We start from the raw sequence: 23769 nt of genomic DNA, 5'->3' as shown, positions 1-23769 counted from the left end.
GCTGCATCCAGTTTAAAAATCTTGATCCTCTAGGAAAAAGTCTCTGAGTAGTCCAGATTGCTACGATATCTACTTTTTGTACCAAACTCATACCCGTCATTATGTGTGTTGAATATACACTTGAATAATCTACTTTGAGATCATGTTTTCTTGATACTTTTAGTCATTTATTTTGGCTCTTTATATGATTATATGAGAGACCATAAAGACTGGAAACATAGGCTAATAGCTCATGAATACTACATTGTAACACGTAAAATAATACTCTCTAAGTCTCCAGGTTTGATAGACACCCTGTAGTTTTCACAGGGAGAAGAGTCATATTTAATTTAATTTTGAAACTTGCTTCATGAAGAGCAAGGTCATGTCAAACCCATTACCCAGTGCACGTACTGTGGGCGTATGGTACATTGGAATTAATAATGTAAATATCCATGAGCTAATTAAGAATATTTTGGATTTATATTCTTGATAACAGTTACTCAACAAAGAGAATTAATGATACCATTCAGTTTGAATCCCCTATGTGAGAATATAGCTAGTACCATCCTGAAAAATGTTCATGGTAGGGGAAGCAAGAGCTTTCTAAGATTTTACTGTACTCAGATATAAGGAAAGGTCAGAAAGAAATAAAATGGACTTCTAGATTTCTGTTCATTAGAACAGTCTTTCTTGATAAGTGACACCTTTACAGCCTTAAGATGTGCTGTAGACCCAGAATAAAAGTGAATACATAAATACTTAGTCAGTCGCCTATTAAACATGATTGTTTGACAGCTCTGTGACTCTTCAAACTTTGACATGGCTTCAGGAAAGAGAAAAGACAAGACCAGTCTAAGGATATTGTTTGCAAACTACCCTATGCTTTATTTCCTTTGCAACAGGGTAGAATACACAATAATTACAGAGGGAAATGACCAAAGATGTCACATTTTGTGCCTGTCTTCAGTCACTCCATGGCATCAGGACGTGGTCACTCTTCACTTATGACTTTTGTGTGAACCTCCCGGCTCTTCACCCGCAGTTTGTTGACCTGGGACTCAGCAATGTCAGCCCGTTCCTCGGCCTCCTCCAGCTCATGCTGGAGCTTGCGGAATTTAGCTAGATTGGTGTTGGATTGTTCCTCCTGAGAATAAAAATGGAATTGTAAGCAACTCACACTTACATCTTTCTAGACTCTTTAGACCTAAGAGAAGAAAGGATTCTTCTTTAGACCTAAGGGAAGAAAGGCATCTATGGAGAAGCAACATCTAGGGCTTATCATTGAAATTAATTGTAAGATTTATTTATTGGTGTCATATATATATATAAAATATATATCTTACATCGCTATTTTGGCAACCAAAACACATAATACATATGTACCACAAGTAGAATAAGAAGAAAAATATAAGCTTAGAGAGGAAGGCAAGAATATTAAAGTCATAGTTGTTAATGCTTGCTGTAAGATGGTGATTTTCACTTGGGTTAGTTTTTTATCATATTAAGAATGAATTTATTAAGTTTTTAAAAATTGAAATAAATACTGGATTTTGTCATGTATCATTTTGGCACATTTCAAAATGGTTACTTTTTTCCACCTGCATTGGATGTAATGATTCTATTGACAGATTACCTAATTAGGTAATCTTTACATTGTAAGAATTAACCTTATTTAATCACTGGAAGACAATTCCTTTAATAAAGTAAGACTTTTACTACTTAGTAATTTATCTTTGCTGTAACTGTCTTTATGAGTAAAACTGCCTTTAGTTTTTCTCCCTCTGTTCTCTCTTGGACAGGTTTTGGTATGAGGGCTATGTGAGCTTCTTAAAATGAATTGGACAGCTTTCCATCTTTTCCCATGCTCTTGAACAGCCTACATAGCTGGGGGATTATCTGTTCCTTGAAATTTTGAAAGATCTATCTGGACTTGGGTCCATTTCCAGAAGTAATTCAGCCAACTTGGTAATTTATATTCTTCTAGAAAAATCATCAATTTTTTTCAGGGCTTCAACTTTATTGATAGATGTATGTTTTATATTAAAAAGTAATCCTCTATGTGTATAGCTTATTCCCTTTCTCATTTCTAATGTTGTATTTTCTGTCTCATTTTCCTTGATTAAATTAGTTATAATACATTTATTTTGTTAATTCTCCAGAAGTTACAAATATTAATGAAGTTATCAAATAGAAAATAGTATACTCTAATTCACCAGTTTCTACTTTTATTTTTAACAGTACTTCTTCTACTGTTTTATTATTATTTACAATTTCTTTATTGGACTGTCCATTTATTTATTTATTTTTACTTTTGGTTCATCATGAAAGCATTTAAAGCAATGAATTAGCCTCCAAGCACAGCTTTGACTACATTCTGTAGGTTTGTAAAAGTAGCATCTTCCTTGTGATATTTACTTATAATTAATAATTATTTAGTAATTATGTTTTTATTTTCACTTTAAACAAAGAGTTATTTAAGAAAGTTAGTTTTTTAAATATTTAAGTACCCAAGAATTTTTGCTTATATTTTATCATCACTTTACAACTCCATCATACTGTGGCCAGAGAGTATGGCCTGTATTATTTCTGCTTTTAATTTTTTTCAGGTTTCTTGGTGGATTGAAAGTTTACTTTTAAAGTGAAGCTACTGATATTACAAATGATACACAATAATTATTGTACAAAAACAAATGTTAAGTACGCACGCAGAAGTCTATAAAGCAAACAGCTTGTTTACTACAAGAGGTAGTAATTATTTATTAGCTTAATTTGAGGACTTCAATCTTAAAATTACTTACAGCCTCCTCAGCTTGTCTCTTATAAGATTTCACTTTTGCCTGAAGTTTATCTACCAAATCTTGAAGTCTGAGAATATTCTTTCTATCTTCTTCCGTCTGAAAGATTATAAAAAGTCCAGGACCTTAATTACTAAAGCACATGACTATTGCATCATTGCATATGAGTATTTCACATAGACTTCGACCAGTGCTTAGCTGCTAAAAACTACTGCCGTACCTGGTAAGTGAGTTCCTTCACTCGCCTCTCATGTTTGCGCAGACCTTTGACAGCCTCAGCATTACGCTTTTGCTCACTCTCAACCTCTCCTTCCAGCTCCCGTACCTACAAATAAGTAGGCTCTTAAGAACTTTGATCCAATCAGGCACTGAAAGCAGATGGAAATAGACAGATATTGGGAGACGCACCCTGGCCTCCAGTTTCTGGATCTGCTTCTTCCCACCCTTCAGGGCCAGCTGCTCAGCCTCATCCAGGCGGAGCTGCAGGTCCTTCACTGTCTGCTCCATGTTCTTCTTCATCCGCTCAAGGTGGGCACTGGTGTCCTGCTCCTTCTTCAGCTCCTCGGCCATCATGGCGGCCTAAATAGCAAATAAATCAAGAAAAACAAGAAAGTTATAGATGTCAGGAAATCCTACTGCTAAATCAGTGGGCAAGTGTTCCTGCCACTCACATCAGTGATGGCCTTCTTGGCCTTCTCTTCTGCATTGCGGGCTTCTTGGAGAATGTCTTCCATCTCTCCTTGCATTTGGGAAATATCTGTCTCCAGCTTCTTCTTGGTGTTGATCAGGCTAGTGTTCTGTTTAAAAAGAGTTTGTACATTTTAAAAATTGTGTTACCACAGTATTTATTGGTAACCACTTCTTGAAAAAAATTCAGATAGAAATCTGCAAGTCAAAAAAATATTCTTTTAATATGAAAGAATTAAAGGATTGTGTTATGTAGTACAATTAAATAAAATAGAAATATTATAGAATATTCAGCATCTTCAAGTGCATAGGTCACAAGGAGACCAAATAGCTCTATAATTTTATAATTATCATTTACCAATGGACCATTCACAGGGATAAAACTATAATAGACATGCACATAACATTCCATTTCTCCAGAATGAAATGTGAATATTGATAATGAGGGCCAATAAAGATATTAACACAATAGAATATGGGCAGCCTTAGAATATTATAGGAAGCAAATCAACAATAGTTTTTCAAAGCAAAACAGGGAAAGATTTCTCAATAATGCAGAATTACTATTCTGTATTATTTGCAAAGAAAATTTGGTAGACATATTAGGTCTAGCTGTCTTATAAAAACTCAGGCTTATCTATTCTGACATATAAAATTTACTACGGGGGAGTTCTTTGTGCTGAATCCCACCTGGGTGTGGAGGAGCTGAACACGCTCACTGGCATCCAGGAGCTCCTGTTCTGCGATTTTCCTGCTCCTCTCTGTCTGCTCCAGAGTGGCCCGCAGCTCCTCGATCTCAGCCTGCAGCAGGTTGGCTCTGCGCTCCACCATGGCCAGCTGCTCCTTCAGGTCCTCCTGGGTCCGGAGAGCGTCATCCAGGTGGAGCTGGGTATCCTATGAAACAAACCGTCATTGAGACACCATGTTCTCAGGGTTGCAGGCACCCCAATTGTCCTGGAACCATCTCTTGGGACCCGTTTACCTTGAGGATGCCTTGGGTGTTCCTGTAGTTCCTCAGGGCCTCGGCAGCCATGCGGTTGGCATGGTTCAGCTGGATTTCCATTTCATTGAGGTCTCCCTCCATCTTCTTCTTGAGCCTGATGGCATCATTCCTGCTCCTGATCTCAGCATCCAGCGTGCTCTGCATGGACTCCACGATTCTAATGTGGTTTCTCTTTAGCTGGTCAATTTCCTCATCTTTTTCAGCAATTTTCCTATCGACCTCAGACTTGACTTGGTTCAATTCGAGCTGGATGCGCAGGATCTTTCCCTCTTCATGTTCAAGAGATGCCTTAATGACAGCAAGAGGTGACATCAGCAAGGAACCAAAAGCTTTATGAAGTTTTTCTGGACACCAATAATTTTGTGCTATGTGTCTTTTTATTCACTCTATGCAGATGTACCTAATTTTTTTTCCAAATTTTTTTATAATGCACAATTTTACATGTACCTCTGCTTCTTCTAAAGCAGCCTGAAGTTCACACTTTTCTTGCTCCACTTGTTTCTTTATTTTCTCCAGTTCATGGATACGTTTCCCTCCTTCTGCAATCTGCTCCGTGAGGTCAGAAATCTCCTCTGTCGTTTGAGTAAAAGGTAGGTATTTGGTTAAACACATGATGTAGGGGAAAGATTCTTCCAAATTATGAATATTATTGAATGTGATAGGGACTCACGCTGTAAGTTTTTGTTCTCTCGCTTCAGGGTTTCTAGCTGATCCAAAGATTCCTCATAGGCATTCTTCATCTTGAACAGCTCAGTGCCAAGGGAACGGGCCTCCTTCTGGGAGGCCTCAAGCTCGGCATGCGTTTCCTCATATTTCTGTTTCCATTCTGCCAGGATCTGAAAAACCAAGACCTGTTACCTGCTGTAAAGACAAAACAGTAGAGTACAGAGCAGAGGATGCTGGAGGAATTACCTTATCGAAGTTCCTTTGCTTTTTGTCAAGGGCGGCACAGGCGGCATTTGTCCTCTCCACGTCAAGCATGAGGTCCTCGACCTCATTCTGCAGCCGCTGCTTCGTCTTTTCGAGGGAAGCACATTTGGCGTTCACAGCTTCTACATGTTCCTCAGCAGCCTGGAGCCGCTGGGCCAGCTTCTTCCTTGAAGATTATACGTGTTTTCAGAGAGAAGCGAACCATAATATGAATTATGAGCTATTACCACACACACTGAAGAGTATTAGAAACTTCACAATAATGCTACCCAGCCACTTTTCATTCTTTCAACATATATCGATGGGCCCCTTTTATGAACTAGACACTGGCTACACAGCAGTGACCAAGACAAAAAAGGTCTCTGCCTCATGAAGATCACAAATAAGTGAGAGAGGTAAACAATAAGCAAATCAGAACATTGTAATAATACCTTACAGATATAAGTGCAGTGAAGCAAAATAAAATAGAGTAAATGGCGGGCAACTATTCTAGATATTCGGTGAAGGCCTCCATGAAGAGATAATATTTGAGTCAAGAGCTAAAAGAAGTCAGAGAGTGAGCCAAAGGGAAGTCTGTGGAGAGAGTATTTCAGACAGAGGGAACAGCAGGTACAAGCCCCTGATGCAGCGATGAACTCATTGTGCTTGACAAACAGCAGTGAGGCCCCTAATTATCAGTGTAATTATTTGCTTTTCTTTGTTTTCTTAACTAGATTTTCGGATCATAAGGCAGGGACCATATTTGACTTATTCATGTCTTACTCTCAGGGCCTGATTGTGACTGGCACATAGAAGCCAATTAACGAGCATTTGTGGACTAATTCACTGAATCTTCAAAGGTCATGTTTTTCTGATTCAATATGCAAAGTTTTCTGCTCATTCTCTCCTATCTGTGCACATACTTTGCCTCCTCCAGCTCCTCTGTGCGCTGGATGGCGTCCGTCTCATATTTGGTCCTCCACTGGGCAACTTCGGTGTTGGCCTTGGACAGCGCCCTCTGCAGCTCAGCCTTGGATTCCTGCTCCTCCTCATACTGTTCCCGCAGCAGGTCACAGTCGTGGCGGGAAGACTGCAGGGCATGCGCCAGGGCGTTCTTGGCCTATGGAGACAGTTACACCTTCATTTTACTGGATATTTAAATATTTAACTCTTAACTTTCAAAACCTTTTGAAAGCTGGTATAACAGCCTCCATGTAGAATCAGCTCATAAGGGAAAAGTCTGTCTTAGAGTCATAATTACTTTTATCTCCTCTTCAAGTTGCCTCTTTAATTCTTCAATCTGTTGAGTAAAGGCTTGTTTGCCCCTTGATAACTGAGACACCAGAGCATCCTTTTCATCGAGCTGGCGTGAAAATTCACCTGATGGACAAAAGAAATGGCACCATTTTTTAAGTGAAAAACAAGATTCTGCAAGCCCATGTTAGAAAGAAATTTTGACTCTTATTTTCCCAAATTGAGTGCTCAGATGGTTGAATTCTATGCTGACATCTTCATGCTCAGTGCCAAGTTTTCAGTTTTTATGGTGAAACTTTCAGATCAATCAGAATGAATAAATACAGCTTAAATTCTTTTTGTCCTTTCCATCACTGATTCTTTCAGGATTCTATAATATCGTACGAAACCTCATGATGACTGTCAACGAGTAAGCGAAAATGTCTAATTCTACATAGTCCCCATTCCATAGGACTTTTGAGAGACTGGGCTATTTGTTGCCCCATTCTGGAAGTTAGTTGACCCGCATAAAATAAAGAGAAACTTGGCCTGAAAGAGAAGCCCTGGACTCATGCTGGAGTAACCCCTAATCCCAACGTCCTCACAAGGAGCAAATACTCAAGGCCATTCTGGAACAGAGCTTGATGCTGTTCAATTGAAACCTTTATCTCCAGCATTGTCCCAAGATGACCTTGCACACAGGTCAGGTGTCTGAGTCGTTTGGTGAATCAGACATGTTCTCAGCTGCTATTATTAGGCTCCCACATCACCAAATCAGTTGTTCTTAATTGCATCCTCTCCACCCTGAAGCTGCACAGAAGAGGGGAGCGTTACCAGATTCGGTCTGCAGGCGCCCCCTCTGCGCAGTCAGGTCATTGATCAGCCGCTGCTGCTCCTCTTCCTTTGATTTCAGTTCACTCACTTGATCCTCTAGAGTCCGGCACATTTTCTCTAGGTTTCCCTATGGAAGAAAAAGTAAAAGAAGAAAACAGAGACCTTTTAAGCAAATAATAATCACCTTTGCAGTTGCTAAACCTTCTCCCCGAAATAAAAAATACAAATTTATCTTAATATAGAAAATAAACCAAATTGTCTTGTATGTAATGTAATGCATAAAAGTTTTTCTTTTTTTTCTTTTTCTTTTTTTTTTTTTTTGAGACGGAGTCTTGCTTTCTCCCCAGGCTGGAGTGCAGTGGTGCGATCTTGACTCACTGCAAGCTTCGCCTCCCAGGTTCTAGCGATTCTCCTGCCTCAGCCTCCTGAATAGCTGGGGCTACAGGCACGCGCCACCATGCCTGGCTAATTTTTCTTATATTTTATGAAAGCTAATCATGAAGCTCTGTTCAATATTAATATGAAAATGTTAAGGTTATGTTCTAATTTTAAGATTTTGTGGCCGGGCGCGGTGGCTCAAGCCTGTAATCCCAGCACTTTGGGAGGCCGAGACGGGCGGATCACGAGGTCAGGAGATCGAGACCATCCTGGGTAACACAGTGAAACCCCGTCTCTACTAAAAATACAAAAACTTAGCCGGGCGAGGTGGCGGGCGCCTGTAGTCCCAGCTACTCGGGAGGCTGAGGCAGGAGAATGGCGTGAACCCGGGAGGCGGAGCTTGCAGTGAGCTGAGATCCGGCCACTGCACTCCAGCCTGGGCGACAGAGCGAGACTCCGTCTCAAAAAAAAAAAAAAAAAAAAAAAAAAAAAGATTTTGTTAGAATTGTATAATGTACATTTTCTAAAAGCATGTTCCAAAATACTGCATTGCTTTTATGTATGATGAAACTTTCCTCACTTCAATTTCCTTGAAATTATTGGAGACCTTTGTTCTCTAACTGGAGACTTGGAGAACACAGATGGCTTATATTCAAAAACTGGTGTTGTCGTTTATTAATGGTGTGATGGGTCAAAGTGCTTGGCCTCTTTGAATTTCTGATCCTTTATTTGTTAAATGGAAATAGTAAAAACACTGATTTTTTTGTGCTTACTTCCCTGAATTACTGCAATTAACAAATGACTTTATGTGTAAAAAGTGCCCTGTGTAAACTATGATGTGTCCGTAAGGCATTATTTTCAATAACAATTTCCCAGAACTTGTAGTACCTTGGCTTTGGAGACCGTTTCTACATTACTAGCAAGGTCATCAATCTCCATCTTCATCTCACTCTTCTCCTTCTCCAGCTTCTGCTTGACCCGCTGCAGGTTGTCAATCTGCTCCCCAAGCTCGGCCACACTGTCTGCGTGCTTCTTCCTCAGGGTGGCTGCCGTGGCTTCATGCTGTAGGGTGGCCTCCTCCAGGTCCCTGCGCATTTTCTGGAACTCAGCCTCCCGCTTCTTGTTCATCTCAATCTGGGCGGAAGTGGCCCCACCGGCTTCTTCCAGCCTCTCGCTGATCTCCTCCAGTTCCCGGGAGAGGTCAGAGCGCTGCTTCTCTGCTTTGGCCCGGGAGGCCCGCTCTGCTTCAATTTCTTCCTCCAGCTCCTCGATGCGGGCCTGGAAATGGTGCAAAATACAAACTCAGCTTCTTTGTATCATAACTGCCTCCGAGCCAGACTGATGAAAATCATGTACTTACTTGCAATTCTTTAATTTTCTTCTGCAATTGAATACCAAGTGCCTGTTCATCTTCAATCTTGCTTTGCAGATTGCTGATTTCAAACTCTTTCCTTTTAGAAAAGTAGCAAAGGACAACAATTTAGTCTGTATCCAATGTTGGAAGCAAATCCATAAGCAATTCTTTCTTACTTACTTTTTGAGCTTTTCATCAAGTTGCTGTTTCTCATTTTCAATGTCCATTATGGACTCTTGGGCCAACTTCAAGTCACCCTCAAGTTTCCTCTTAGCCCTTTCTAGGTCCATGCGAAGTTTCTTTTCTTGCTCCAAAGACCCTTCAAGCTAAATATAAATAATGTTGAATCAGAAGGAATGCTTATCTTCCTTTAGAAGAAAATAATGTCCTTGATGATACTAGACATACATCATCTACTTGTTGTTCAAGTTTGGTTTTAGCTTTGGTCAGGGTGTTGACTTTGTCCTCCTCTGCCTGCAGGTCATCCAGGGTCTGCTGGTGGGCCTCCTGGAGAGCCTTCTTCTCCTTGGTCAGCTTAGCGATGGTTTCGTCCAGACCTGCCATCTCTTCTGTGAGGTTTTTCACCTACAAAGGTGAAGAAAGCAGCTTAGTTGTTCTAAAGCAGCTTATTTGGGTGGCAGAACCCCTATATAGTATTTCAGAATATGACTGATACCTTGTTCTCTGTGGCATGTTTCTCCTTCTCAACCTTGGCCAGTGTCAGCTCAAGGTCATCAATGTCTTTCTTGAGTTCTGAACATTCATCCTCCAGTTTCCTCTTCTTGGCTGTCAGCTCAGCATTGATCTCTTCTTCATCCTCAGCTCTCTCTGTCACCTCTTTGATTTTGGCCTCTAGCTGGATTTTGGTTTTAATCAGCTGGTCACACCTTTCCTCTGCATCAGCCAAGCCTTCAGCTTCCTTAAGTTGGAAACAAGATCAAAATTGGGAAGAAAGAATGAAATACTTTACAATGATAAGAGTGTATGTTTCTGCATTTGATCTTTTGACTTTCCTATATTCATTTATTTACGCCTTCACAAATTCTTGTTCCATGAACCACCCTACTGTATACATTTTCCACATGTGGGTAAGCCAAAATGTACCAGTTGTTGTTCTGTTCCCCTAAAAGAATATATTCTACAGTAGATTAGAAAATAATGTAGAAAGTAATTAGTGACATAACAGATCAGAGAATTTGGATCAGAGATGGTTTCATGAAAGAACTGCTATTTGACTTGGGCCTTGAGAGAGGGGCAAGATTTGCTTTTGCAGAAATCAACTTATTGTGGAGAGGAGCAGGAGGGGTGTGGGGAAGCATTCTAGCAGGACAAATTCAAGATACAGCTGCTACTGATTTTTTTTTTTTTTTTTTTTTTTTTTGGAGTACTGGAGGATGCTCCTGATTATGATGTACTAAATTCAAGTTGAAACATAAAGTAATCAAGAAATTCCTGGCAACCTGCTGTTTCCAATTAAGGGGGTCAGGGCAGGCAGGAAATGAAGGAGACACTGGAATATATACTCATCAGTAATCTTCCATATCAGCCTTTGAATACATTAAGCAATGCAGGGTGCTGTGTATAACCATGCAATGAATACAGTGGTTTAGTACAGATTCCGCATAAATCGCTGGGGGCAACAGAAGAGAATACAGGATAGATTGGAAGGGCTCTCTTTCCTTCTGTAATCTAGGAGTTATTACACTGCTCGGAGTTATTACACTGCTCAACGTTGACAGAGAGACCAGTCTTAACAGAAAAAAATATGACTTTGTGATAAGTAGACCAATTCAATTCACTCCAAATAAAACATAGTCTTATAAATTATAGTCTCAAGTTGAAGGAAGCAGTTCTCAAATGATTAGTTCAGGAGAGGGCAGTGAGCAGGCTGAATGGAAGAAGAGAGAATTGGGAAGTAGGTTGAGCAACTTTGGTGCTGATGCAACAATGTGGGTGTGACATGATGGGACACTGACTGTGGAGACAGATTAGAAAGAGGGAGTCTGAGTTTTTTAGATCAATATCACACGATAATTCAGTAAAATTGGATGTAGAGTGCTGTCAGCTGTTCCTATTCTAATTTAAGACCCGTGGACATCTAGAAGTTCAAGGAAGTTTCAGAAAAATATTACTCTCTCCATGCTATCCTCCCCTTCATATTTTATTTGGGACTGTGTTATATTAAAATCATTTTTAAGGACTGTATTTAAAGGGAAAATAAGTCAAAAATCTTGTGGTTTGATGAAATTGTGTACAGTGGAAAATGAGGGACTTTTCTACCTACTGCCCTGGTACTGGTTTGTTGGGGGTTATTGGGCAATGGAGGAACGTTTGGACCTTTTCGCACCATTGGAGTGTTTTAACCTTTTGCCCCCAATGAGTGGCTCCCATGCAATTACCAAACTCATGGCCCACAGTGGTCAGAGTCCTAGCACTTGCATCCTGGTTAGTGATACCAAGGGTGATATTCCAACTCACAGCCTGAACTTGAAGCTGCAAGTCATTTTTTTCTTTCAACAGTGTCACCATCTTTTCTTCCAGTTCCTTCCTTTTTGCCTCTGACTTGGCAAGTTCATCTTTAGTTTTCTGAAATTCTTCCTTCATGGTGGCCATCTCCTTCTCAGTTTCTGCACTCTTCAGCAGAGGCTTGATCTTGAAGAAGAGTTTCATCCAGGGCCAGTGCTTGACATTCATGAAGGCTCTGATATTGTACTGGATACAGAAGATGGCCTCCCTGAAATTTAATTGATGCAAATTAGTATTGTGTGGCTGATGAAATGAGATGAAACCTTGGCAGTGAGATTTGGAGATTTGGCTCCACCTTGTTCCTACTCTGCTTTCAAACATGCAGATGAAAGAAATTCTATTTTGGGATGATGGTCAAGGTCTTGCTAAGGTCACTCATTTCTCTACATCACTGCTTCTCAGACTTTGGCATGCATAAGAATCACCTGAAGGGCTTGTGAAAATACTGACTCCTGACCCTCACCTCCACAGATTCAGATTCAGAAGATCTAGGGTGGGGCCTGAAAATTGGCACTTTTAACAAGTTTGCAAGGAACGCTGATGTTGCAAGTCCAAGGAGCACCCTTTGAGGAGCCTTGCTGTACATCAGTGCTTCTCAAACATTGCTACTAAAACACCACTAAGGGCAGTGAAGGGGGACACAGCTCTTTAGGGATATGTGGGGCCTGAGATTTTAAAAACTCAGAATTTCTTCAAAAATCTCTGGCATTATATATTGATGTTGTGTGAATGTTGCATTCTACTCTCTAATACCACTTCTGTTTTCATCTAAATGATTTTTACAACTAATTACCGCATATATAGACAGTTACCCAAATATATATGTATCATGGATCATGACCAGAATTTATTGTTTTTAATGAAATGGAATATAGTTGAAAACATTAGCATAATTACAAGTGGTAAAAATAAAATTTGCTTCATGTAAATTATTTATATATCTGCATACACATATGTAGATGTGTAGATGTATAGGTGGCAATGTAAAATGCCTTTCTCAGCATGGAGTAATGGTCCTGGTTACATACATCCTGTACTTTGAGACACCTGGCTCTATAGTCTTTGAACTCTGTCCTTGCATCAGATTAGATGACCGAAAAGCAACATTCCCTGATGACGTTGTGTTAACTTACTGCAAAAAGTCTTTCACAGATAAATGGCCCCTAATATTTTAAACCATGATAGTTTGATAACATAAATGATCGGAGGGAAAAAGTTGTCTCTGCATCCTGTGTTAAAACCACTCTTGACTATACTGTCTGTTATGCAGGTCAACGTCCAGCTGCTACCCAGTCCTTCCCCACCTCTGCCTTTTCTTTGATTCTTATCTAATGATCTGTCCAATAAATTCACATTAGAAACAAGTGCTAGGGCAAAAGTTTGCTTCTGCTTACTCACTGGTGTATTTTATCTTGTTAGGTAAGAAGTACACACACTTTATGCTTCTCAAGTTTTTACCCATACAGTCAGAAGGTGATGGTTCCTTCCTTAAGTTTTCTGGTACATGTATATTCCCACTTCATTATAGGACTCTTATTCATATCTTCTTTAGTGTCCTTATCATAAGCCGAGTCTTAATTGTAAGCCATTTCAAATATGTTTTTGAAGACGGAATATGTGAATAAACATAATGTTTTATACCTTCTTTCCACCATCCTCTGGTACTCCACTCTTGCCAAGAACCCTCTGCACCTGGCCTGGGTTCGGGTAATCAGCTGGGCCAGCTTGTCATCTCGCATCTCCTCTAGGAGCCCCAGAAGACCAGCTTTGAAAAAGACCTATGTGTGGTAAGAGTTGCAGATCAGAAGCTTTAATGAAGTTCAAAAGGACAGGAATAGCATCAGGTAGGATTTACAGAGTATTACCTTGGTGTGTCCAAATTTATACTGGGTGTGGTCAATGTCGATGGACGCAAGGAGCTTCTCAGAGGCCTTCTTGCTATCAATGAATTGTCCTTCAGGGATTGCACTTGCGTTTAATACCTTGTATCTGTTAAAGTACATATAACTTTTAAAAACTAGTTTACTGATGACACAAATCGTAGCTAAACATTAAACGATTCACTTTTTAAAGCAGAGCTTTTAAAAAAATATTATTCTTTGTTCACAGGGAGAACATTGTTTATATGAATGGTCATCCCTTTGGCAACCAATTTTTACTCCACTGCCTTTCCCTCAGTTGCAACTTTCCTTTCTGTCTCATCAGACCCTGTTCTTAGGAAAGGGTTCTGCCTTAGGAAAGGCACACATTATGGTGTGTCTAACCAATAAAATGCAATGTGTTATCTTTACTAGATGCATTTGCTTTTTAAGGCCCTGAATCCAAGAGAGCTACTTTTCATTGAAGAATTTGGTAGAGAGTACACTTTAGGTATTTGGAACTATCCTAATCACCTAAAATCAAACTTAGACATGCTTTGGATCTTGAGCCCTGGAATTCTCTGTCAGTGCCACCTGACCTAGACCTAGGAGAGATCAGCTCCTAGCAGCTGCTACCCAGTCCTTCCCCACCTCTGCCTTTTCTTTGATTCTCAAGATGGGCTTATCTAGAAAGGAGAAAAAGGACCTGAGGAACAGTCATTGTGACATGTTCCTTCTGTGTCCGGGAAACACTGGGAATCTAATATGTGAGAGAAAAAGACGAACATAGATGATACCAAAGGAAATGACAGAAAATGAATAGTTATGTTTGTATGGAAGAGTTTCTAGCTCAACCACTTATTAACTGTTACTTTGGGCAAGTACCTTAATCTCCCTGAGCCTCAGCTTATTCATCTATAAAATGAAGTCTTAATAGTACCTACCTCTGCTGTGTTTTTGTGAGGATTAAACAAGATAATCTAAACATATTAAGCACTCAAAAAGGTCGTTCTTATCATTATTGGAGTTAACGTGTACATCTATGAGCTAAGCCAAGAGCCTGGCGAATCCAGTGAAAATTCCACAAGGTGCTTAAAAGTTGCATATTTACATTTTAAAAGTGTTTGAAGCTGGGCATGGTGGCACAGGCTGTAATCCCAAAATTTTTGGAGAGCAAGGCCAAGGCCGGTGGATGACTTGAGGTCAGGAGTTCAAGACTAGCCTGGCCAACATGATGAAACCCCATTTCTACTAAAAATGCAAAAATTAGCTGGGTGTAGTGGCGCATGCCTGTAGTCCCAGCTACTTGGGAGGCTGAGGCAGGAGAATCGCTTGAACCCAGGAGGCAGAGGTTGCAGTGAGCTGAGATCACGCCACTGCACTTCAGCCTGGGCGACAGAGCAAGACTTTGTCTCAAAAAAAAGTGTTCGAGACTTGAGGCTTGTCATTTTTTGACTTGTTTTTGTGACAAAACTAACAAGTAGAGGCATGCGTTTCACTAAATTGTTTTGCTTGCATTAAATTTGTTCATATTAAACTTCAGAATACACCATAATCAGGAGAAACTGACCTCTGTTTGAAGTCTGCATAAAGGATTCTGCTCGGGAATCCTTTCCTACAGATGCGGATGCCTTCCAGCACCCCGTTACACCTCAGCTGGTGCAGGACAAGCTCGTGCTCCATGGCACCTAAAAATGCATATTTATTTCACTGCAGAGCTGTTAAAAAGGAGGTGTGGCAGTCACCCTTTGCCCTTTCATTATAGAACTTCTTACCAGGAGTTTTAGTCTCATTGGGGATGATGCACCTCACAAAGTGAGGATGGGTACTCCTGAGGTTGGTCATCAGCTTGTTCAAATTCTCCTGTAAAATCGGGAGAAATCCTGTCATCTTAGACTCTAGACATGGATATGAGCAGTCATTGATGTCTATAAAATCAATATCTATAGCTGAGTTGAATGACCAGTATGGACTGCGTTCATACAAGGCAACACTTTGAATGCTTCTCCTGAGATGCACTTTCCTCCTCAATAGATCTTTCTGCACTTGAGTTTCCAGGAGTTACACACAGAAAGCATCCTGGCATGTGCTTCTTTTCAGTTTATACCAACACCATCCTTCTTCCTACCCTGGTCCCTGGCCATACACATACATTTACAAGGCCATTGCCTTCCCATGCAAGACGATCGCTCTTTCTTCTACTCAATTCCATAGTTCTCCAATAAGGAAATGGAAGCCTGCACCACATTTGGACTTTTTCCTTATAATACAGCTCCTCTTTTCCAGCTCTATCAAGTTTTGGGGATAAAGATTATCTACAGGGGAGCAATCCTACCAATTATAATTGAAAATTGACTCGATGAAGAGCAAGGATACATATTAGTTGCACTACAGATTTGCTGCTAGAATTCATGAGTTCATTAGCCATACTGATGTCTTTTGGTCTCGCTGAGTTCATGTCATTGCTCTTTTTCATGGCTCAGCTAGATTGTGAATGACAGAGTATTATGGTCTATAAAATTTTCTATAAAATATTTCTCATTATTTGACTCAGCATGAAAAGTGAACTAATAATTTCTGAGTAATTTAAATCCCTTCTTTCCAAAGTTAGATCAACAGAGTCACTAGTTACTATCAGTCCTTTTCTAAACTACTCATGGAACGATCTTGTACTTTTCAAAGCAAATTTTAACGCATTGGGTACAGTGTACACTGCTCTGGTGATGGGTGCACCAAAAGCACAGAAACCACCACTAAAGAACTTATGCATGTAACCAAATACCACCGGTTCCCCCAAACCCTATTGAAATAAAAAATAAATTTTAAAAAGAAAAGATGAGGGGAATTTTGCCCAGCAAGATGTCAAAGCGTATTATAAAGTAATTTTAATAAATGTAATGTGATATTAGTACATGAATAGATAAATATATCCTTAGAACAAAAATAGAAATTCAGAAAAACAGACCCATGTAAAAAAAAAAAAAATCCCAAAGTAATTGGAGAATGTCAAAAACAATTTCTTCCTTACTCTGAAAAGGGCAGACACTGTCTGGAAAGAAGAGCCCTTCTTCTTACCGCCTTTCTTGGGCCCTCCACCTTCTGAAGAAGAAGGAAGAAAATAATTACAGTTTTGAATTGGCAGGGCTACTTCTTGGCTATTTGCTGATTTCCGTGTTCATCGAGTGCAGCCTTTTTTCTACCCAGCTGGCCTCTCTGATAGAGCCTGAATGAATCTTATTTTTCAACTAAGTTTGCAGCCACTTATCTATGATTCTTTCTCCAGTGGGAAATGAGACCAGGGATATTCACCTGACCGTATAGAGAGGGATTCCCTAATATTAGGACACGTGGGGAGCACTAACTTCAAAAATCATCAATAGAAGCTAGTACTGAGAGGCAGAAGTTTGTCACTCTGTTGCTTAAGATTTATACCCTCAGATACTCTATATCCTGCAGATGTGGAGGAAGAAGTAGGAGAGAATCGTAGAAGCTGAGGCTTTTCATTGGTTGACAGTCTGATAATTCCTCTCTGACTCTGCAGTAGGGCTCCTGTCAGTAGTGGAGTGAGCCACAAATATGTGATTACAAGGCTGCCTATCTATTCAATACTTGGAGGAACCAGGGGCTTGGTCTGCAACCCTTCTGCAGGCCTAAGAGATCACTAGCTTCAAATTTAACATCACGTTTTGTAATACCTAGAGAGTATTATTAACATTTGAGCATTACCTGCTTCAGCAGTTTGAGTCCCAGAGAAGAGGTGAGCTAGAGTTTTCATTGCAGACTTCTGGTACAGCCCCACGACGGTCTCGTTCAGGGGGTCTTTGTTCTTCTCCAACCAGCCAGTGATGTTGTAGTCTACAACACCAGCATAGTGAATCAGAGAGAAGTGGGCCTCAGCTCTGCCTTTGACCACCTTGGGCTTCTGGAAGTTGGCAGACTTGCCCAGGTGCTGGTCATACAGCTTGTTCTTGAAGGAGGTGTCTGTTGCCTTAGGAAACATGCACTCCTCTTCCAGGATGGAGAAGATGCCCATAGGCTAAAAAGCAGACCACAACACAATACTGCACTTCTATTTTTTTTTTCTGTCTGTAGAATTAAAATAAAAAGCAGTGAATAATATAGTTGCCACAAAATATGGTTTCGGAAATGCAAAACCAACCTTCTCAATAAGCTCAATGCAGGCAGCCAGGTCCATCCCGAAGTCAATGAACGTCCACTCGATACCTTCCTTCTTGTACTCCTCCTGCTCCAGCACGAACATGTGGTGGTTGAAAAACTGTTGCAGTTTCTCATTGGTGAAGTTGATGCACAGCTGCTCCAGGCTGTTGAACTAAATAAATAGATATGTTTACTTCTCTCTTAAGCAAATTGAGCATTTTTTTAAAATACAGAATTTTTCCATTTTAAAAATATGTGTCCAAGAGCCTTCATATTACAGATGTTAAAAATCATTGGATTAAAGAGACTTTGAAATAAAAGGTGAAAAGTATGGAAGGTTTGAGGGCATATGGAAGCTACTGTTTTTCTGCTGTCATTTTGTAGAAAATCCTACCATTATGATATTCTTTTCCTGTGTTTGCTTAAATTTATTCAGGTATTTTCCTGAGTACCTACTTAATCATCCTGTGTTTATTCCCATTATCTTCTACATTTTCCAGAAGGTTTACAGTTTTCTGTTGACTCATTTAAAAGCCAACTTGCAACCCCTGAGAAGCTGCCTGGGAGGAGTCTATCTTGCATGGCAATCACATGGTCAGCATGGCAAGTGAGCAATAATTGCCACCTGGGTTATTCTTTAATGTGAAATGAAAAAAAAAAAATCAAGATACCAAGTATTATATAAAGTATGACAATACACATTTATATTTTTAAAATATACCAAAATACACCATTTTGGTATTCACCAAAATGTTAATATTACATATAAATAGTAGAATTATGTGGAATCTTTTTCCTTGGGACCTTCTATGTCCTCTGCAATGCCCTAAGTTTTGCTTGTATAATTAGAAAAAAAAGTAAACTTCTTAAAAACTATAATCAAGAAAAATATATTTCATAATCAAATATGAATTTTTATTTCATGATATCATACTGAGTCTTAAAAGCTAATTGCATTTTTTAATGCTGACTCTAAATTATTAATGTTTCTCAGCTCTTATTGTCTCTGAGTATTTCTTAGAATAGACCTTCAATCCCACTGCACTAAGCTAATTCAGAACTCCCTTTGGATCATATAGCAAGTTGGGGAGTCCTTATTAAGTGCATTGTTGTTTTTTTATAGAAGCGGAATTGCTACTACAGTAACTGCCCAGTTACTCTCTTTTAAGGCTTAAAATAATTTCAGTGGTGGTAAGAAAAGGTCATAGTCTTCACTAATTCCTTCATATAGATATTTCCATTGCCTCACTATAAAATCCTGTCACCAACCAGCTACCAACTCACATCAAAAATCTCAAAACCAGCAATGTCCAAGACCCCGATGAAGTACTGCCTGGGCTGCTTGGTGTCCAGCTGCTGGTTGATGCGGGCGACCATCCACAGGAACATCTTCTCGTAGACGGCTTTGGCCAGAGCACCCACTGCGTTGGTCACCTTAAAAGACAAAGTTATAACTCTCAAAGTTATTAGAGGCCTGTGAAAATGCTTTCATCCTTGGCAGTTAATTTGAATTATGCACCTACCTGTTCTACAGTCTGGCCTTTGGTGACAAACTCATTGCCGACTTTGACCCTAGGGTAGCAGAGAGCTTTGAGCAGATCTGCGGAGTTCAGACTCTGGAGATACGCCGCCTTGTCAGCAACTAAAAAGAAGAAAGAGTAGAACAGTGTTATTGTGGCCCAAAGAAACGCACTTCCTTAAACATATTTTTTAAACTACAAGTATTTTGTGCAGTGTTTCAAATATCTCTTTCCGAGTATCCTTACCCATGTTTTCACTAAGTTCAAGTTTTTGATTATGGGGTAGTTTGTCCTAAAGAACTTCAATAATTATAAGAAACATCTACCTAGTGCTTATGTTTCCCGTGGCATATTATTTAGGTATACGGATACTTTCAAACTTAATTCTTAAAAGTGAGTTTACCTTCCCTAGGAAGATTCATGGGTAACAAGTTAAGAATGTGATTTTCAAACAAATGCAAGATCGTGTGGGTGACTTAGTTGATACCTTCTGTGCCATCCGGCTCTGCTTGCTCCTCACGCTGCTTTTGCTTAAATTTCAGGTTCCCATAATGCATCACAGCCCCCGTGAGCTTGTAAATGGAGACCTTTTCTTCATTGGTAAAGCCCAAAATATCAATAGCACTCTGTCAATATAACCAATAGGATAGCTGTTAAGTTGTGATCCACACGCTTACTATTAATAGTGCACACTTCCGTTGCTGGCCTGAGGAAACTATCAGTACTAATGGGAGACAAGAAACCCCTTAGATTGGGTATATAGAGAGTTGGTCAACCAAAGGCCAGCACAGAGCATTAGAATTATAGGTGCATACCCTCTGAAGATTCAAAACGTGAACTTAGAACAGAGAATAAGGATAGTAACTCTAAGGAACTTGTTATTTTGAGAGATGGTAGGAATGTAATGCAAGTCAATTGCAAAAAAAAAAATAGTTTAGAAATTCAGAAATGACAGATCTTTAGAAGAATGTTAACGGGTAAGTAAAATGCTGTAGGGGCACATCGTACTCTTTTCATTTGACTCCAGGGAGCATGTCCATTTGCATCCTGGAATCTTCCTTTGCCATTTCTACTAGACACTGAATATTTATCTGGATCACCATTACTCTGACCGACCATAATAATTCCGACTTTCTTGTATTCTACTTACATCTGTGGCCATCAGTTCTTCCTGATCATCGATGCTGGCCACACTGATCTCCCCTTGACTGACAAATGGGTAATCATATGGGTTCGTGGTAATCAGAAGCATTTCTAAGTACAGGAAACAGAGCAAAGATAAGCATAATTATCTTCTTCATTAAAACGAGATTTCTGGACAAATTGTAAGGCACTATGATGCTTGGTTGATGATTGATGGGCACTGAAGAGGCATTTAAAGGATATTGGGCACCATTGCAAACACCTTGAAGTTGATGTCATGGTGCTCTTATAAACCTTATTTAAAAAAAAAATGTCTGGGCACAGTGGCTTATGCCTGTAATCCCATCACTTTTGGGAGGCCAAGGCAGGTGGATCACCTGAGGTCAGGAGTTCAAGACCAGCCTGGACAACATATTAGCCAGGCATGGTGGCGCATGTGTGTAATCCCAGCTACTTAGGAGGCTGGGGCAGGGAGAAACGCTTGAACCTGGGAGGTGGAGGTTGCTGTGAGCTGAGATTACACCATTGCACTCTGGCCTGAGTGACAAAGCGAGACTCCGTCTCAACCATCAAACAAACAAACAAAACTATTGTAATCCAAAGAGGATAATCACATAGTGGGAAAAGTTGTATCACTATAGTGTTGATTATATACAATCCAGAATTGGAAATAATCTATCTGCAAAGAGGGTATGGTTAAGTAAATTGTGCTTCTTTCTAGAATAAAACACTATGCAACCATTGGAAATAATGATGTGGAGCTATATTTAGTGACATGGAAAAAGCTATGATATATAATTGCTCAGTAAAAAAGTAGATTACAGGAGAGCATGTAACCACGATTTCAGTTATGAAAATTGTATGTATGTGTCTATATGTAGAGATATGTATATAGAAAATAACTAGAGTGATATTCATCCAAGTGTTCATGGTGGTTATTTCACAGTAGTAGGAATTAGAGATGTTATTTTTACTTTTCCTTTTACTTTCCTTTGAATTTTTCTAATAAGCACATATAAATTTTTACCAAACTCACAAAGCTATTTTAAAAAATAAAATGGCATATAAACTTGACAAAATTCAGTCACAGAATACTAGGTTGGACTATGCATTGATAGATACTGATGCAGTAATTCTGGGAAAGAATTATGACATTTCTTACCAATTAGTTCTGGTTTCTTATTCGATGTAATCTGATAAAAAATATGATAACTTCTCTCAGCCTTAAGCTGGAAAGTAACTCTAGACTTCTCTAGCAGATCTGGAAGGAAACAAATAACAAATAAGAAAAGTGTAAAAATTCATGTGACATGTGTGGTCAGTTTTTTTAGGTCATAAGAATCAGGAATGATTTTAAAGATATCTGAACACTTACATGTTTCAATATCAGCAGATGCCAGTTTTCCAGTAGTGCCAAAGTGGATTCTGATGAATTTACCCTTGAAATAAAAACTAATATTACTACCTTGTTTTTGTATAATATTAAATCTTTGAGAAATTCAAAACATTTGATGCTAGTGCTTTAATATTAAATCAATTCAGAGAGTATTTGTATCAGGTAGAAAAAGGTGTAGCTGCCGTCTTATAAGTAGAAGAGTTTTATCTTAGATTTAAAAATCGTAAATATTTATTAAGTATGTGAATTAATGGATATGTTAATTAGCATGTTAATCATTCCATAATATACATATAACATATATCAAAACATCACATTGTATTTCATAAGTACAATTATTATTTGTAAATTAAAAATTTTTAAATTGTGAATAATTATAGATCATGACAGATAAGAAAGAATTCAGGAAAAAGGCCATGTATCTTTCAAGATGGGGTTTTGATCCACATTATTACATACTCAGAGGAAAAGGAAAGAACAATGATGTAATACAATGGGAATGAACAAGATTCAGAGAATGTATTTACAAACATCTCATAAAGTTTGACCAGTGAGCAGTATCTGTTCGAGTGTCCAAAAGACTTACAAAGCGAGAGGAGTTGTCATTCCTCACGGTCTTGGCGTTGCCAAAGGCCTCCAGTAGGGGGTTGGCACTGATGATTTGATCTTCCAGAGTCCCCTGCAAAGGCAAGAGCAGTCCTTGCATCTGGGGCTTGGGAATTTCCTACCCGAGAGTCCCAACAGAGCCTGGATTGTGACTGTGACAATCAGACTCACCTGCATTTTGCCAGAAGTAACTTCTTCCTTCTTCTTCTCCCCAGTAACTGCAATTGTTGCAAAGTACTGGATGACACGCTTGGTGTTCACAGTCTTCCCTGCACCAGATTCTCCACTGTCAAATCAAAACTCAATCAGATATGGTCTCAAAGCTAGCAGCTATCACGGCCGTGTAAAGAAAGCATAAAATGTACTTACGTGATCAGGATTGACTGATTCTCTCGGTCTACAAAAGAAATTGTAGGCATTTAGTACTGTTTTCTTACATATTTGCAAATGATAAGTAAAGTAAAATGGAATGAACTTAGTATTATGCAGTCTGGGCTTTGCAACCTTTAGGGCTTGGCCAGCTCTAGACCTACCACTTTCTCCTCCCCAACTTCAGCACACATCCACCCATTTAAACAGAACACCATCATTTGTACTGGTTTTATGTTCAAATCTTCCAAGAAATATTTCATTTGAGGAAAAAAATTCTAAGATGAAGGAAAATGTTTGAAAGCCACTCTATAAGTGATGACCACCCAGCTGTGTATTCCTGAAGCACCAGACTTTTTCTTTTTAATACTTGATCACTAAATAAACACTGAAAAAGTAGACTCGGCTCTTTGGTTAGGTTTAGATGACAATTTAAGTTAGGGACTTATATATTGTGGGTGCAAGAAGTATTGAAGAATGAGCATCAGAGATATTTCTAGTGTGTGAGAAGGAGTAAGTACAGTGAAGGTGATAGCTTTAGAAATACAGCTTCGGTCCTATTTTTAGGAAAAGGTAAAATTTTGTTTTGATGTTTTACTGTCTCTGAACAGGAATTCTCTAAGCCTCTTCTCAAGGTGCCACAAGTAGTTTAGATTGGTCTAGCCAAGACAAAATTGTAGGAAGCAGATTCAATATCTAACTGTCTTAATACCAAATACACCTTAAATCTCGAGCCTGTTCAGGTTGGTTCTGGGAAAAGGGCAATAGCACTGTGCCATCCTTCATATAGAGAGACTGTTTAATCTGTCACAATTTAGGATGCTGAGGCTAAAACTAGAGAGACAAGTTTTACTCTTCTGTTTTTTGGCTCATAGTAACGGAGACACAGTTTGTATGTGTGATTGTGTGTCCATGAGTGTACGTGTGTATATACATACACAGAAATATTTGTATTTTTGCTCATATTTATTTGAGTTTCTGAGTCATTCAAAAGTATACTAACTAACCATGGCCAGC

At 39.3% G+C, this 23769-nt stretch overlaps 1 protein-coding gene and 1 long non-coding RNA gene across 4 annotated transcripts in view; one reads left to right on the top strand and one right to left on the bottom strand.

Annotated features, from left to right (window-relative positions):
- The window catches only part of LOC126939842 (uncharacterized), a 175368-nt gene that overhangs the window by 137210 nt on the left and 14389 nt on the right, over positions 1-23769 (top strand). The window lies entirely within an intron of this gene.
- MYH2 (myosin heavy chain 2) overlaps positions 842-23769 on the bottom strand; it is a 28102-nt gene continuing 5174 nt past the window's right edge. For all 3 annotated transcript variants that reach the window (XM_050765181.1, XM_050765179.1, XM_050765180.1), the window contains 35 exons: positions 22753-22780; positions 22555-22669; positions 22364-22456; positions 21757-21820; positions 21544-21642; positions 20389-20492; positions 19726-19864; positions 19242-19360; positions 19003-19152; positions 17720-17890; positions 17287-17596; positions 16589-16659; positions 15336-15423; positions 15131-15248; positions 13567-13690; positions 13343-13479; positions 11654-11909; positions 9852-10094; positions 9584-9760; positions 9356-9501; positions 9182-9272; positions 8710-9099; positions 7444-7570; positions 6638-6756; positions 6300-6496; positions 5380-5563; positions 5138-5303; positions 4915-5039; positions 4447-4755; positions 4155-4358; positions 3449-3574; positions 3186-3356; positions 2998-3102; positions 2781-2876; positions 842-1126 (listed from right to left, as the gene is read on the bottom strand). In XM_050765181.1, the coding sequence (XP_050621138.1) occupies positions 974-1126; positions 2781-2876; positions 2998-3102; positions 3186-3356; positions 3449-3574; positions 4155-4358; positions 4447-4755; positions 4915-5039; positions 5138-5303; positions 5380-5563; positions 6300-6496; positions 6638-6756; positions 7444-7570; positions 8710-9099; positions 9182-9272; positions 9356-9501; positions 9584-9760; positions 9852-10094; positions 11654-11909; positions 13343-13479; positions 13567-13690; positions 15131-15248; positions 15336-15423; positions 16589-16659; positions 17287-17596; positions 17720-17890; positions 19003-19152; positions 19242-19360; positions 19726-19864; positions 20389-20492; positions 21544-21642; positions 21757-21820; positions 22364-22456; positions 22555-22669; positions 22753-22780 (5315 nt within the window). In that variant the 3' untranslated portion in view covers positions 842-973. The remainder of the gene's footprint in view (positions 1127-2780; positions 2877-2997; positions 3103-3185; positions 3357-3448; positions 3575-4154; positions 4359-4446; positions 4756-4914; positions 5040-5137; positions 5304-5379; positions 5564-6299; positions 6497-6637; positions 6757-7443; positions 7571-8709; positions 9100-9181; positions 9273-9355; positions 9502-9583; positions 9761-9851; positions 10095-11653; positions 11910-13342; positions 13480-13566; positions 13691-15130; positions 15249-15335; positions 15424-16588; positions 16660-17286; positions 17597-17719; positions 17891-19002; positions 19153-19241; positions 19361-19725; positions 19865-20388; positions 20493-21543; positions 21643-21756; positions 21821-22363; positions 22457-22554; positions 22670-22752; positions 22781-23769) is intronic.

The sequence above is a fragment of the Macaca thibetana genome, chromosome 16, assembly GCF_024542745.1.
Source record: "Macaca thibetana thibetana isolate TM-01 chromosome 16, ASM2454274v1, whole genome shotgun sequence".
Lineage (NCBI taxonomy): Eukaryota > Metazoa > Chordata > Mammalia > Primates > Cercopithecidae > Macaca > Macaca thibetana.
Note: the sequence above shows the minus strand (reverse complement) of the source record. Positions and strands in the feature narration are given on the sequence as shown.